General features: G+C 38.1%; 1 protein-coding gene across 2 annotated transcripts in view; it reads left to right on the top strand.

The window, feature by feature from the left end:
• The window catches only part of NEGR1 (neuronal growth regulator 1), an 808,029-nt gene that overhangs the window by 746,988 nt on the left and 45,428 nt on the right, over positions 1-15,613 (top strand). The window contains exon 7 of one of the 2 annotated variants that reach the window (XM_034653697.1): positions 8,204-8,341. The exons of the other annotated variant lie outside the window; for it this stretch is intronic. Within the exon in view, the coding sequence (XP_034509588.1) occupies positions 8,204-8,331 (128 nt within the window). The 3' untranslated portion in view covers positions 8,332-8,341. Of the gene's footprint in view, positions 1-8,203; positions 8,342-15,613 lie in introns of those variants that run through there. 2 annotated transcript variants of the gene reach the window in all.

The following is a 15,613-nucleotide window of genomic DNA, read 5'->3' as shown; positions in this document are numbered from 1 at the left end:
ATCACTAACACAACATGTTGATAAGACAGTGCCAAGTTTGTTGTTCATGTAGGTAACTAAGAAGACTTCCTCAAGAAATTTGGTAGTGTCTCAGAGGGTGATGACAAGGTCAGATTTTATTAAGAACTTGATGTTTGGTTTATTTAAGCCTTTCAGTGTGTAACTTGGTTAGGGTTAGGATTGGGTAAGAGTAATAATACAGTAGCTTACTTAGAATTGGCAGACACAGCAAGGAGAAGATTTTGAGGATTTTGAGGTAAGAGGTTGAAGTCTTAGGGTAGGGATGCCTGGGTGGCTCAGTCAGTTAAGCATCTGCCTTCAGTTCAGGTCATGATCCCAGAGTCCCAGGATTGAGCCCTGGAGTGGGCTTTCCCCCTCAACGAGGAGTCGTCTTCTCTCTCTGCTCTCTCCCCCTGCTTGTGCTCACTTTCTCTCAAATAAATAAATAAAATCTTCAGAAAAAGTTTTTTAAGTCTTAAGGTATAAACTATTGATGCTTTTTATTGAAGAGTAGATGGGCGTCTCAGAAAATCTCTGTAATGAACAATATATTTCATTTATTTATTGGTCAACAATCTACTTTGGTAATAAAGACAATTGAATTGTAAGGTCACATTAATAACTGTGTAAGGATAGATGGTTTCAGTTCTCAGAGCCATTGGAAGTTATTGAGTGGAGGCATAACTTGATGAGAATTGTGCTTTCCCAAGATTTTTCTAGCATTTATCAATGGAATAAAAAGACCTGTGAGAGACAGAAAACAGCATTAACTGGGAAAATTTTTCAATGTCAATTAGTAAAGATGCCTGAGTATATGCAACAAAATGAGGAGAAAGAAAAAGGAAATCAGAGAAGAAGAATGAACAGTTGGGTATGTTGGTAGTGGTGGGATGAGGGAAGGATAAAGGGCAGGATGTTAGGAAGGGATAAAAATTCAAGACAGCGTTAAATTTTAAATCTGAATGACTATGGGATTGATAATTCTGCTAACAGAAACAGACTTTCCCCATTCATTGCACATTATTTAAACACTGCCTGCATCAGCTCAATGCATCTTAACCTTGGCTGCAAATTGGAATGTAAAAATACCAACGCTTGGGCCCTGCTCTAGAACAATTGAACCTACATATATGGACTAGGGTCATCGAATTTTTTAAAACCTCCCAAATGAGTTTAGTGCAGAGTGAGTATTACATAGACCCTGATGGGGAATGGTGACATCTCATGCTTGGTCCTTGACTTCCAGGGACTCAGTTTGAGTTTGTTAGTTTGATTCTTAGTTGGAAAAAGACCTCGCAGGTAAGATTCCATTCCTTTAATTGCACACAAGTTTGTGATATTGCTAAGCCCTTCAGGGCAACCTGAAGGTAATAGGACTAAAAAGATTTTACTTTTCAGTTTCAAAATAAATTCACATTTGAACATAGTTTGTAGTTTTGGTTAACAAATGTGTTTCTTCTGAGGCAATGTCACCACTGTATCAGTGTAGAAAAAGGACCAAGCACACTGTAAGATGTTGTTTGATGCTTGACTTGAGCAAACACACACACACATACACACACACTAACTTTTTAATAACTTTTGGACACTAAAATTAATAAATTTAATACCATCCTTTCTTCCAGATATACCTTTCTTGAGAGAAAGTTTTTATGATCTCTGCTATTTCCTCAATAATTCATCCATTGTCCCTTTCACTCTGTCCCAGGCTATCTCTGATCATATTAACCAGGCTCCAGACAAGGTCTCAGCTGGGTCCACAGTGATGTTAAGTGCTCCTGCTGAAAGGGTTTTTTCCCCCCAGATCATTTGAATTCAGCTTATTGCTTTTCGTTTGAAGCCCCCTGTTTTCCTGTAGATACTAAATTCAACTAGAGGATTTTCTCTCCTCAGAAAGTTCAACATCTGCTAATGAAAAATGAGCAGAAATAAAGTACTTATTAGAATTTAATTACAGGGCAAATTATGTGTTTTTAATAGTTTACAATGTGATCCTGCTTACTAAAAGTGGTGTACTCTATTTTACAAATCTTCAACTTTATCCCTTATGCAACAACCAAATTATCTTAATGGGTGTCCGAGTGACAAATTAGTTGAATGTCTTCCCCCTGAGTCATTTTCTGATAAAGACACATCGTTTAGTTGCAAGATGACAAACTATGTGCTCAAAGTGACAAATCATTTAATTAAAATTTACAAGCGGTTAAATACTGTTTGACCCAAATGGAGGCTGTTATCATGAATCAATTTCAGAGGAGGAACAGGCCTTTTAGAAAAATCAATTCCAAATAACTCTAGCACTTTGGACATATTGTATAATCTCTTTACAGTGTTTTTGAACACCTCTTCAGGTTAGTGGCAGTTTTTACCTGGTTCAAAAAGAATTTCAATCTAGTTGAAAAGAATTTGAGTTTTACTTAGTACTTAAACTCTTTTCAGTTTCATGAATATTTAATATCACGTTCAATGTTCAAGCAAAACGCTCTTCTATCTTAAGAGAAAATAGCTGAAATTTTGATGAGTTATGGTTTTTTATTGCATATACAGGCCAATGGAAATTGCAATCATCTTTCATGAAAAGGCTGGGTAGTTTTTATTGTTTGAGAATAAGGGTGGCCATTGCATTTACTTACTAATACAGTAAATGTAAAATTGCTTAAGTAACATGCTTTATTATTTATGCTTCTAACCACATAATGTGAGGGTAGTTTCATAAAAAATATAAATTAGAGAAATTTCACATGCCAGCAGGCTGTAGATCTGTTTTATGGCTCTGACTTAGCAGGTGCCCTTCTATTTTAGTTGTGCCCTGTAATGAAGTACATATTCAAGCAGTATTGAAATGCAGATAAAAATATGATGCATAGAAGGCAAGTCAGTTCCTTTCTCCAGAGATGCTGTACTTTACAAGCTCCATCATTAGTTGTGAACGACTTAGGATACTTTTCATCAATTCAGCTGAGCTCTTTGCTCATCTGCTCCATACCAAGGTTGATAAGGTCTTAGGAAATGTATTTGCTCAATTTTGGTAGTAGGACTTTTAACATTGATGGAGTCATCCGATGTGAAAGACTCATCTATGAATTCATCAGTAGTCAGTGTTAGACGTAGCTGAGAGCTCCACTGTCTCAGCGACTGTAGGAGATAGAAATGGTCAGTGAAACATCAAAATAATCATCGAATATATACATACAATTTCGGGCCCCCAAATCATTCAATTGGATCGTAAGGAAAAGACAAATGATACTGCTGGGTCATTTTAATTTTGTCTGTTAATGTTACATTTGTATATGTAGAAGCTATTTTGTTTTCTTGTCTGAGGCACAGAAATCTAAGTTTTTCACCTTTAGATATGTGAAGAGGAAAGATAATTAAACATGCTGAAAAGCACAGGATTTTCACTAGGAGGTAATAACAATTTATTATTTACAATATGTTATATTGCTCCATTTAAAACATACAAAGCCAATGAATTTTGATTTATGAGGACAGTTATCAATGGCTACCACCAAATATTTAGATTTAAATGTGCTATATGAAGTCAAGAGCTTGTTTACAATACTGGGTATCAGTTGGACAGATAGCTATAATTTTGACAAACAATTTTTTAAACTGTAGAATATTTTATAAAAGGTCAAAAGTATAAAGTGTTTCATACTCTATTGAAATTAATGGTTCAGCTAATGTTTATAATGCTGTTTACAGTATTCTGAAAAACATATAACCTCTAATTATCTCTAGTAGTCATAAATAATTGTCAAAAATGCAAATGAGAAAAATTCTATCAAAATAATTAGTTCACTAGTTAAAATTTCCTCTTATATTAAAACCTCTGACTTTCTAAAATGTTGCAGTGAAAAATGAAGGAGTCCTTTAGCGTACTGTTACTGAAGCATTATTGAAATTTGACTCTGAAATACAAGCACAAATGAAAGATAACAAGAGCGATGCAGATTATATAATTCTCTGGGCATTCATTTATTACCTTGTTTTCCATTTTTACACCATGACACCTACTTTAGCAAACTGACAGACGTCAGGCACGCTTCCCTCACACCTTAAACACCAACACAGCCTCAGAATTCATTCACATAATTCCAGTTCTAAATTTAACTTACCGATTAACCTAATGAAATAATCCAGCCTCAAGCCTTGTGCCACAGAGCGTGATGTCTGAGAAGGCACATGTCAATTTTATCTTATTTTCCTTTCATTTATTAATTTTATAAGGTGTATTTTATGAATACATGATTTTAACATTACTGCTTAAATGTTGGCAATGGATCGGGACTAAATCTGGTCATGACACGTAAAACGAAAAGCCATTAAAGTTACAAGAAAAAGCTTTCCAGATTTGTTTCAGACTTGGCTCAAGGGCAGTCCACAGTTTCTACTGCAGGTTGGCCAATCCTGTGCGAAAGACTGTAGGAGTCTATACCGTACCGCAGGACTGGATTTGGACTCTGCACTCCCCCAGCCTCATCGAGCTAGAGCAACAGTTGCTCAAGTGTGGTCTGTGGACGCCTTGGGACCCACCCGTGCTGTCCTCTCCATAACTCACCTCCCACCCCTCCTCGCTCACTGCGGTCCTTTGCTGTACACTGGCCTCTTTGCCGTCCTTGATGCACACCAGACACGCTCCACCTCGGGTCTTCATATTTCCTCTGCTCGTCGATTTTTCCCCCAGATAGTACATGAGTCTCTTTCCCTTTCCTTTCAAATCCTTCTTTAATTATCACCCTCTCACTGAGGTCAACCCTGACCAGGCCTGTGTACTGGCAGTACTTCCCAGACTCTCCATCTCCCTTACCATGCTCTATTTTGTCATAGTACGTGTCACATTCTGCTTATAATTTAACTGTGTGTTACGTTTATACTTTGTAATCTCTCTACTTCCATAGAATGTAAGCTCCAAGAGGACAGCTCCAAGAGGGCTCCAAGAGGTGTTTTGTTAAGTAAAATTTGTCTTGGGGCCCAGAGCAATGAGGGCAAGAAAGTAAGTGGTCAATAAATACCTGTTGAATAAATGAGTTGAAAATAGTAAACATACGCTTCAAGTCCTGAACCTTAAAGGCCCATAAGGACATAGCATTTTGTAGTACTACTACTCCAAATACTGCTATTACTTCTTTAACTGAGGGCTAGCAATTGAGTGACTACCAGCCACCAGGAACTGTTGCACACAAGTCATGATATTTCTGTCCAGTGCTCCTGTTACCTGCATATTATTGTCACTGTCTTACACATGAGAAGGCTGAGATTCAGAGAGGTTAAGTGGTCACACAGCTAGGAAATGTAGAAGTTAGGAATAGAACATGTCAATCTCCAAAGATTTTACTATTCATCATTAGACAACACATAAAATGCTCATCCCTAGTATTAATTTGATCAACGTTGGTCATGATAATGAGTTTTTCTGAATATCTTTTATATATACCCTCTTATTCAAGGACTGATTATATGTCACGTGAACCCAGATAAAAATTTCCCCACTAACATTCCCCTTTTTCTACTCCAATCCATTCTTTATATACATTACTAATTTAATCTACCTAATTTACAGCTATAATCATGCCATGAATCTGATCAGAGCCCTCCCATGTGTTTCCATTAAGTACATACCTTTTATTATATGACTTCAGTTTATTTATTACTGATGCAGCTTTTTCTCCCCAGTACCCACCCCAGTAAGAAAGCTAGCCCTGAAGAAACTGGGATGGAAATGAGTGCCAAAGATCTATCTGCACATCTGAACTTATGAGTTCATGAATATGCAAGTTTTAAATAACTCTAGTATCATCATTGTCTTCAAGAAGATTATCACTCATTGTTTCCAAATCAGCGTGGTTGCAGGTTGCTGTCAACTGAGTTACAGAAGCCTAGGGGTCGATACAGTGCCCAGATCATAACCACCTCCATAGTAACCAAAGGACAAAGGACCAGTTGTCAGCAGGTTGTATACCTTTCTGCTCCTAAAATGATTAAGTAGATAACTTAGGGGTTCTGCCAGTAGCCCCTCAAGAACTACAAGCTCCATGAGGGTAGAGACTGTCCTACTCACTGCTGTGTCTTCAGCCTCTATTGTGGTAGGTGACACAGAGTAAAATTCAGTAAGGACTTCATTGTTTTGATAGCTATTGTTCACATTGAAACTCTTATTTTTCATTCTTTTTTTTTTTTCCCATTACATGTACTATAATTTCAGTAACATTGCAGGAAACAAAGGAATTTGGAAATCTTCAATGAAATAAACGGTGCAAATTCTAAGGAATCCAAACATTTCCCAAATGGTCCTTTCCCACTGAAAGAAGGAACTGAAGTGCCTTTCTCTGTCTTGAATCCCTCATTGTCTTCTGAAGATAACTGACTTGGATTTTCATAAGAGGGAGTGAATAGCCGAGCGTCATTTGCTCCTGCAGAACTGCCTTTGTTGGTGTTTCAGCCATTAGAGACAAGGTTTCAGTTTGTTATTATATTACACTCCGTTGGGTAGACTTCCCTCAACACCAAGATCCTGCGTTCACATTGTGAATTGCTCTGTCTAGTCAACAATGTACATAAGATTGAGGCAGCGTGTTTTTATCTAATTACGGAAAGCATATTTTCCCAGACGAATGGGCTCACAGGTGCTCTTCATTTTCTGTGCTCCGCTGTGGAGAACGCTCTTTAATTTATATATGTCTAGGTTTTTGTATGGACTTGATTCTGCAACATAGTTGTATCCTTGGGAGGATATGGTACTTTGTAATGAAAAACTCAATCTTTCATTTTTCATTTCTGACAGATTTTTAAAAAAAGGGCCAGTTTAGTTAATTTGGCGAGGTTAAATCAAAATGCGGACAGCACTAACTGGATGAAGCTACAATTCAATTATATATTATTCACTGCTTTTTCTATTCTGTTCCTTAACCCTTTCCTTTGGTTCATGCTCTTTAGTTATTTTTATTAGTTCATTTTGCGTTCCCTTTTAAATTTACCGCATTGCTAGTGATGATAAAAATCATTACACTCTTTGTCAATCCAACAGATTGGCCATATTCCTTAATCACTGTGAGGCATACTTAAACAAAATCAAAGACATGTGGCCTAGTAATAGTATGGGGTAGTTTTATAACCTTGATTTGATGATGCAATATTGGGTCAGCTTTGACCTGAGATTCTGTTTTGTTTTGTTTCCTTAGTGAAGAGATTAAATAAGCAAACTATCGACAGAAGAGGAAAACTGGACTCTAATCCACTTTTATTAACCAAATGGAGCCTTTATAGATGTCTTAAACCCAACTAGGGTTTAAAAGCAAAAGCAGCAGCCCAGGAAAGATGAGTCTAACTCTGACTTTCTCCTGAAGACATGCCCCACTTCTAAGATAGAGATCAGTTCTCCCTTAGATTCCTGGCTGTACCATTCATGTAGCATAAGCCCCATCTACTTAGTTTTAGTATTCTTTCGGACCTTTTTTCTCTACTTAGATTACAAATTCCTTGAGGGTTAAGGCAAGAGTCTGGCGCAGAGCCCTGTACATACAAAATATGTAGTTGCATCATATTGTCCCAATGGAGAATTGCTTTTAATGAACTATGAACTTACTTTCAATATGCCACAATAGGAAATGCAGGTAAGAACATCTCCCAGTGAACTTGTTCACTACATTCCCCAGGTTCTTCTGTTAGAGGGTCTTGGGAAATATTTGTACGCTAGAGGTCTCAGGCCCAGGAAGAGTTAGTGTCCATTTTCCGAGCAATGATATGAGCCATGTGACTGCTGTAAAATAGGGTTCATCGAAGTTTATCTGTAAAGGGCCCAATTATATTTCAGGGTTCGCAATCTAAACTCAACTATTCAACTCTATCACAATTACTCAGCCCTGCTGTTGTAGCAGGAAAGCAGCCATCAACGATACCATTACAAATGCTTGTGATTGTGTTCCAATAAAATTTTATTTATAGGCTCTAAAATTTGATCTCCATGGGTCACAAAATAGGGTTTATCTTTTGCTTTTTTGTAATCACTTACAAATGTAAAAATTATTCTTAAGTCACAGACCATACAAAACAGGTAGTGGATGAGATTTGGTCTGTCATTTACTGACCGCTGCTATAAAGGATCCCATTGTTTACCATTGTCTGCCAGTCCCTGAAAAAAATAAAATGGCAGCTTGGTTTTAGCACCTACTGAAAATTAACTCTAACCCTCTATTCTTCTCAGGATGGGCAGTGATAGTGCATAACAAATGGCCGCTCTGTTTCCTGATCACACTGCTGGATCATCCGCATCAGCAGAGGGCACCACTTCCTGTGTACTTACCACAGGACTTGATAACCTCTACCATCTAGTCCGTGATTGCCCAAGGAAGGGAAAGGAAACTTGGAGAATCACGGACTTTTCTTTTTTTTTTTTTTTTTCCTTTTAAGATTTTATTTATTTATTTGACAGAGACAGCCAGCGAGAGAGGGAACACAAGCAGGGGGAGTGGGAAAGGAAGAAGCAGGCTCCCAGGGGAGGAGCCTGATGTGGGGCTCGATCCCAGAACGCTGGGATCACGCCCTGAGCCGAAGTCAGATGCTTAACAACTGTGCCACCCAGGCGCCCCCACGGACTTTTCTTTAAGATTTCTGTTCAAATGCGTCACACATGATTTCTGTTCACATTCCACAGAACACAGTGAGTCACACAACCACGGCAAATTCAACAAGGTGGGGTAGTGCAGTCCTATCGGGTGCCTGGAAGGAGATGAACAGCACTGCCGTGAATCTCCTTAATGACTTGAACACTGCCCTATGCAAAATGTTAAGCCTCTCTCCCAGCATCCCCCAATCTCCTTTTCACTGCCTGTTTTCTTTCCATAACTTTGGTCACCTTTTTGCATACTATGTGTACAATTTACTGAGGTATGATGTTTATCCGTCCCTCTCAGCCCCATCCACCCTGCACTATAATTTGCATGAGGACAGGAATTTTTATCTTCTTTGTTCACTGCAAACACCCTGTGTCTGGAGGAGTGTCAAGTACGTAAGAGGCACTCAATGAGTAACTGAATAAATGAGTGATGCAATAGAAGAAGAAATGAACTATACAAGTCCTTACAGCATACATACGCCGAGCGTCATCTCACTTTCTTGCCGTGGCCTCCCCTCTAACTTCCTCATACGCCTACGTATTATGTAATGTGGCTACAAACGCATATACCCATATGCGCACACACGTGTACACAGAAACACACACGTTTGTAAGTCTTCTCCATTTTGTTATCATGAACGAATTATTCCTTTTGAGAATCACGATGCTAAATGAAATTTGGTACCAAAACTTGTTTACCCATTAGGTGATTGACTCTTTTTAAGTAAGCTGTTTCCAAAAGATGAAAATAAACGTTCTCCTTATATTCTCTTAAAAAAGAGTCATTGGGGTTATTGTTTCATCGTGGCTGGACGTCTCCTCTAACTGTATTCTAGTGTAATCTCTGGTTTTTAATACAAAAGCCTCTGGCTACACTCCCACGGTAAAATCATTTGAAGTATCTTCTTCTATGATTGGCCTGCAGCTCAGGTCACCAGACAGGTAGGGGGCCATCCTGCTGGGCACGGCCCTGCTTTCTAAGGCCTGCTTTGCACTACAAAAGGGAATTACCTTGAGAGCACCTATTAGTGCTTGATTTTCCTCTTTGCATCTCCATTGCCCTCTAACTGGCACACATCATGAAAGGGCTCTTCTTCTAAAAAAGGTCTGTTGAATTTCCCAAATACCAGCTATTAAATCTTTACTTGATCTTAAAAGAGTTGTCCTATCCTGAAAGAAGGATAAAAGGCATCCATAACAAACTTAGGCCATTCTTATTTAAGGAACAATTATGGGTTTCAGGATAATGCTGCTGAGTGTCCCCCCTCCCAGTACAGTAGATTACATCATAGCTTTTATTGTAAGTAGATTTTATTTAAAGGTTTTATATGCAATCATCTACCACGCCAGTAATGCTAACTATTCTAGAACACCTAATTTTAAAAGGATACAGATTAATAGGTTAATGTAGCCAAACCCATGTATGACTTGGTGCTTAAAATCATAAACCCAGAAATGAAGACAGACCAGGTTTGAATCCCATTTCCTCGCTGGCTAAGGGACCTATGAAGATTAAATAAGAAAAGTTATGCAAAGCCTTTACCAATGACTAGCACATGGCCTTCAGAAAGAAAATGATATTAGCTCTATTTTCTCAACAGTATCTTCACTTACAAGTATTTCTGAATACACTCCTTTTTTAAGAACGTCCCTCATACTTTTATGCTTTCTTCATCTCCTGCATCCCAACAATCAGTTTCTTTAAAGCTAAAAACCCATCTTCTCTAATCAGTCTTAAATGTAGATTGCCTCTTCCCAGGGTCATCTTCTGGGTATTTGGCATTGGACATATGTCCGAGATCATTTGTGACATTTATATAAGTCAGATGGAAGATTAGACATAAGCAAACAGTGTGTCCCTCTATCAACATTTGTTCAGCTTTCTGTGGGAAATACCAAGAGAACTTATTAGAGTAATTTGCAAAATTTTCTGGGCCAGTTTGCTTATTCAAATTAGAAACTGATTATGCATTCAAGCTTTATAAGAGAATAAATTAATTCAAGCTTCTTCAACAAAAATGGAAGTAAGACCTTCAAATTTGGCAATCATGACCAAGTTCAGGATGTTAATTTAGTTTAGCTAATTATGCAAATCTTAAAGACAATCATTTAGAAGTGATCTGTCTTATTTTAAAAAGTATGCATTAGGATAATGTATGATTTGGGAGGAAAAAAAAGCTTTGTGACATGATAGATTGGCAAACATTTTTTATGATATTTTTGTTAATTTAGCCAAAGACTTGGAACAGCTGTCCTTTTTTGAAAACAGCAATAGACAATTATGTTTTTTATACACTAAGGAGTTTTACACGTGATATTATAAATAGGTAATGTTGGATGAACACCCATTCATTGAAAACAAAGCATCAGGGGGTTTTTTTGTGTTTTTTTTTAATCATAAAGAAAACAAGCCCTGAGTGGAAAGTTCATCGTCCATGAGAAAGACAAACTAGGTTTGCTTCAGGTTCAGATACCAGTCAGACTCAAAAAAAATTTTATTTGGCAATGATATGGAATAAGTTTTTTAAAAATTATACAACTAGAATTAAGCCAAAAACAAAAATCCCAATATTTGTTTTTATTGTTAGTATTAAATTGTCCAAGCCTAGGCAAATTGTGAAGTAAGAAAATGAGTCTGGCACTTTTCTACCACTTTCCCTTATACCCGGTGTGTATATATTTCTTCCAACTATCTGGAGTGCTTTCTGATTTCTTTCTCCAGATAACTTCAAAATGTTCCCTGCTTTGTCAGGCCATTCAAACCTACTCTGGGTCTATCACCTCAAGATTCTACCCTAGGCTGAGTGACCGTGGGTGATAAAGCTAACACCTGCTGAGCAGTGCTATACACCAGGTACATATCATATATTGTCTCATATAATATCTAACACAACCTTAAACTGTGGATGCAATTTTTAAAATTTTCACTTTATAATTGTGAAAACCAGGGCTGACAGATGTTAAGGAAATTGCCTTCAAGCCTGGGATGTTGGAGTGAAGAAACCGAGGTACTTAGGATGCAAAATTTAGAGGGCATATACTCTCTGAGCCATGAGTAAAAACCTACTTAAATTTTATACCCTAGGTTTGGTGTANTTAAGGAAATTGCCTTCAAGCCTGGGATGTTGGAGTGAAGAAACCGAGGTACTTAGGATGCAAAATTTAGAGTGGCATATACTCTCTGAGCCATGAGTAAAAACCTACTTAAATTTTATACCCTAGGTTTGGTTGCCTTGCTTGCGTCAACTTAGCCCAGGCCCTTTTGCCCATAGACCCACGAATAGTATTTGGAAAAGTGGAAACCTTCCAACTCTGATACCTGTGCTTGGCCTAGTCACCGAACACTGTCCAACTCAGAAATATCACTGGCATCAATCAATTAACAAATCACTTTAATATGTTATCTCTTCTAGGAAACATAATCCCCAGCTTGAAATAAAAGATAAGTGTCATTCATTCATTTATTCAACTAATATCAATTAAGTACCTGTTACAATCCAAATACTGTACGTCGTTAAGAATATGTACATTGATGGAGCAAAAGACTTGCTGGTGACGTGCTTTTATGGCACTAATAGTCCTAGAAAGAGAGGCAGACATTAATGAGGTAATTATACAACTGAAAGTAAATTGCAACTGTGACAAGTGCCATGGACAAGTACACAGTGTTACAAATGACAATAATAACATAATTAATAATACTTGAGCTGTTCAGGTTATTCTTAGAAGGAGTCTGAGGGTGGGGATAGAGGTAATATCTAAAGGATGAAGAAATTACTACTGTGGAAGAGAATAAGGTTATTCTAGGCATGGGAGCAGGTAGGGAAAGACACAGGGTATGTAATTCATATACAATGCAGAATGTGATACATTGTGCAAAGAAATCACTCTGAGTGTTCCAGTGGGGATTTGGGCTAGTACTAGTTAGGGGAAGCCCCATGGAAGAGTTGGCACTTACTGGCAGGATTTGGACATGCAGACAAGGGGTAATGGGAAGCATTCTAGGCAAAAGGATGTATTAAGAGCAAAGGAACAGAGGGAAAAAAGTTTAGCCTGGGGACAAAGAAAGTTTGCCAGGATGTGGTACGGTATGTGCAGGATAGAGTAAATTAGGACTAGATCATCAGAGGGTTTAAATGCCAGCCTAATCTGATGGGCAGCAGAAAGTCTTTGAAGAGTATTGAGTGGAAAAGTGACATAATAAGACCTATAAAATTTAATCATGCAGACTTACATTAGGAAAAAAAGAAAATTAAGATAGAAGATCACTCTAATCTCAGGTAAGTGAACCATTTGAGAGATAGGCTTACTATCTATAGGGAGACTTTATGTTATGGTTTTGTTTTGTTTTGTTTTTTCCTCCCCTCTTTTTTCTTTTTTCTTCAAGCAGGGTCAAAGAAGACATTATGAAAGAGAAAAATCTCAGAGCTGATCATTTAAAGTTTTTTTTTTAATTAAGAATGGCTATCTATAATGGGAAAAAAAGTCATCCCCAAGTTGGAATAGTATTTTTCAAAATTTGGACTAAAAGATGGGAGAGGGAGCATTTAATTTTTACTTAAAAAAAAAGATGTTTAAAGCAACGAAAAGAGATAAATGAGACCCAAAAAAATTAGCCAGCACTGATAAAGAACTTGACACTTGCAGTCTGTAACTTGATCTCGTTTTGTGTGCCCGGGGAGGGTTTTAAGGAATGAGATGACAGGACCAAGGTGGCAGAGGAGAGATAACTTTGTCAGAGACAGGTGGGACCGATGGAAACTGGGAGATACTAAGGCATGAGAGCTGTTAGAAAGTTAAACTCATTTAGGAAACAAATGGCCAAGTTCCAGGTCCAGAATAACGCCACATCAAATTTGGGCAGTAACCCCCTCACCCCGCAGTTTTGCTTTAGATGGTTTCAGTTACCCCCCATCAACCACAGTCCAGAAGTCCACGATCCCCCTCCTTACAAACTATCAGAAAGTCACTACTAGCCTAACGCTTTGTCACCACGCCTATGTCATTCACCTCGTCATTTCATCATGTAGGCATTCTGTCACCTCACATCATCACAAGAAGGGTGAATACAGTCCAATAACATCTTCTGAGAGAGAGAGAGACCACACTCACATAACTTCTGTTATAGCATATTGCTATCATTGTTCTATTTTGTTATTAGTTATTGTTGCTCTCTTACTGTGCCTTATTTATAAATTAAAATTCATCCTAGCTACGCATAAGAAAAAAATTGAGTCTATATAGGGCTCAGTACTATCTGTGGTTTCAGGCATCCACTGGGGGTCTTGGAATGTGAATCCCTATGGATTAAGGGAGGACTACTGTATTTGGTGAATATTTGGAAAAAGACCTCCTTACCACTAGGAAGCCCCTAATTCAGTTGTTCGTCTATTGAAGGAATATGTGTTTTGTGTCATGTGCACCACATCCCCTGATAGGAACTGGCCTCACAAAAGTTAATAAAGCTATAGTCCCAACTTTCAAGATACTTTTGGCTTACTGGTACAGCTAAAGCCACATCAAAATTGAACTGCAAAGAGAAAATCTGAATGAAATTATGTAGAACATGGCAATGCAATTTGACAATCAAATATTTAATAAGAACCTGATACGTGTAAAGTACCAGTATGGTGGGCATTACATCGATCCCAGTCATCGAAGAGCCTAAAATCTCTGAGTTTGCAAGGCACAAATATGCAACCGATTAAAATAAGACAATGTTTAATGACAGAGGACAGTCGGTACAGATAATAAGAGTGTATAAGCGCTTAGAGACGGCAGTGACAGCAAGGGAAGAATTTCTAGAGCAGGCAGGCCATAAGCTGCATCTTGATGGATCAGTTGGATTTGTTTCCAGCCCGGCCAAGGGTCTCACATGATCTAGAAATGAATTAATGAGCTCCTCAGAGTAGCAATATGGTACAAGGAAAAGGAGGCAAACTTTGCAGTCAAATACACCTGGGATAAAATACTTCAGATCTGTGATATGTGGTATAGTTTCTCTGAGTCTTAGTTTACCTTTCTTATAAAGTAGGAGAAACAATAAGAGGTTTATTTCACATAGTTGTGAGAACTAAAGGAAATAATGTATGTAAAGTCAAGTCCAAGTACGCATGCATAAAATGTTAGCTTCCTCACTGAATCTGTGATAAGGAAAGCTTTGTAGACAGCAATTTATTGAAGGATGGCCACCCTGTCTGTCTTGTTTCCTCTTTCCCTAGGACCTAGCACAATCTCTGGATCATTCAGGGACTATAAAAATGTGTGATGAATGACTGAAAAAATTAAAAGTGGATCCAGGTCCTAAGTAGACCTATTTGTGTGGCAGAGTTCACATCAGAAAGAACTGAGAGAAAATACTGGACATGAAAGTAGGAGACTGAACCTGTTCTTTAGATCTTAGCCTTATCTTTTGCGCAGTGAAGTATCATTGAAAGCCCTTAGGCAGAGGACATATGCAACAAGGTGGCACATTACAAATATTATTCTGGCATCCAGGCAGTAGGGAGAAGAGAGGAGGACTTAGACCAAGAGAATGGAAGGAGGAAAAAGGGTAAATGTAAGGCCTTGTGAAGAAAGAATCCCAGGACCTAGTAACTGAGGGAACAGATGGGAAGATGCTCAGAGGACACCCATCAGGGAAGGAAGATGGGATGACCAACCATCCTGGTTTGCCTAGGTCAGAGGCGTTTCCGAGGACAGGTGACTTTAGGGCTAAAACCAGTAAAACCCAGGCAAATTGGGATAATTGATCATCTATTCCATTTCACCCAGCTGGACTCAAACTCTTGGCATGCCAAAAAATAAAGCATTTCAAAAACTGTGAAAAGTAGCATAAGAAAAGGGAGAAATGTAGGAAAAGAAGAAAGAAGTGAGATTTATCAGTTCAAAACTACACGGTAAAATTGTCATGACGTGTTCAGTTGGTGCTTCCTGTCATTGTTTGTGCATCTTACACAAAGTCTGCAGGATTTTCAGAATTCCCTCTGCTTCTCAACT

The sequence above is a fragment of the Ailuropoda melanoleuca genome, chromosome 2, assembly GCF_002007445.2.
Source record: "Ailuropoda melanoleuca isolate Jingjing chromosome 2, ASM200744v2, whole genome shotgun sequence".
Taxonomy (NCBI): domain Eukaryota; kingdom Metazoa; phylum Chordata; class Mammalia; order Carnivora; family Ursidae; genus Ailuropoda; species Ailuropoda melanoleuca.
This window is presented reverse-complemented; position numbering and strand designations above follow the sequence as displayed.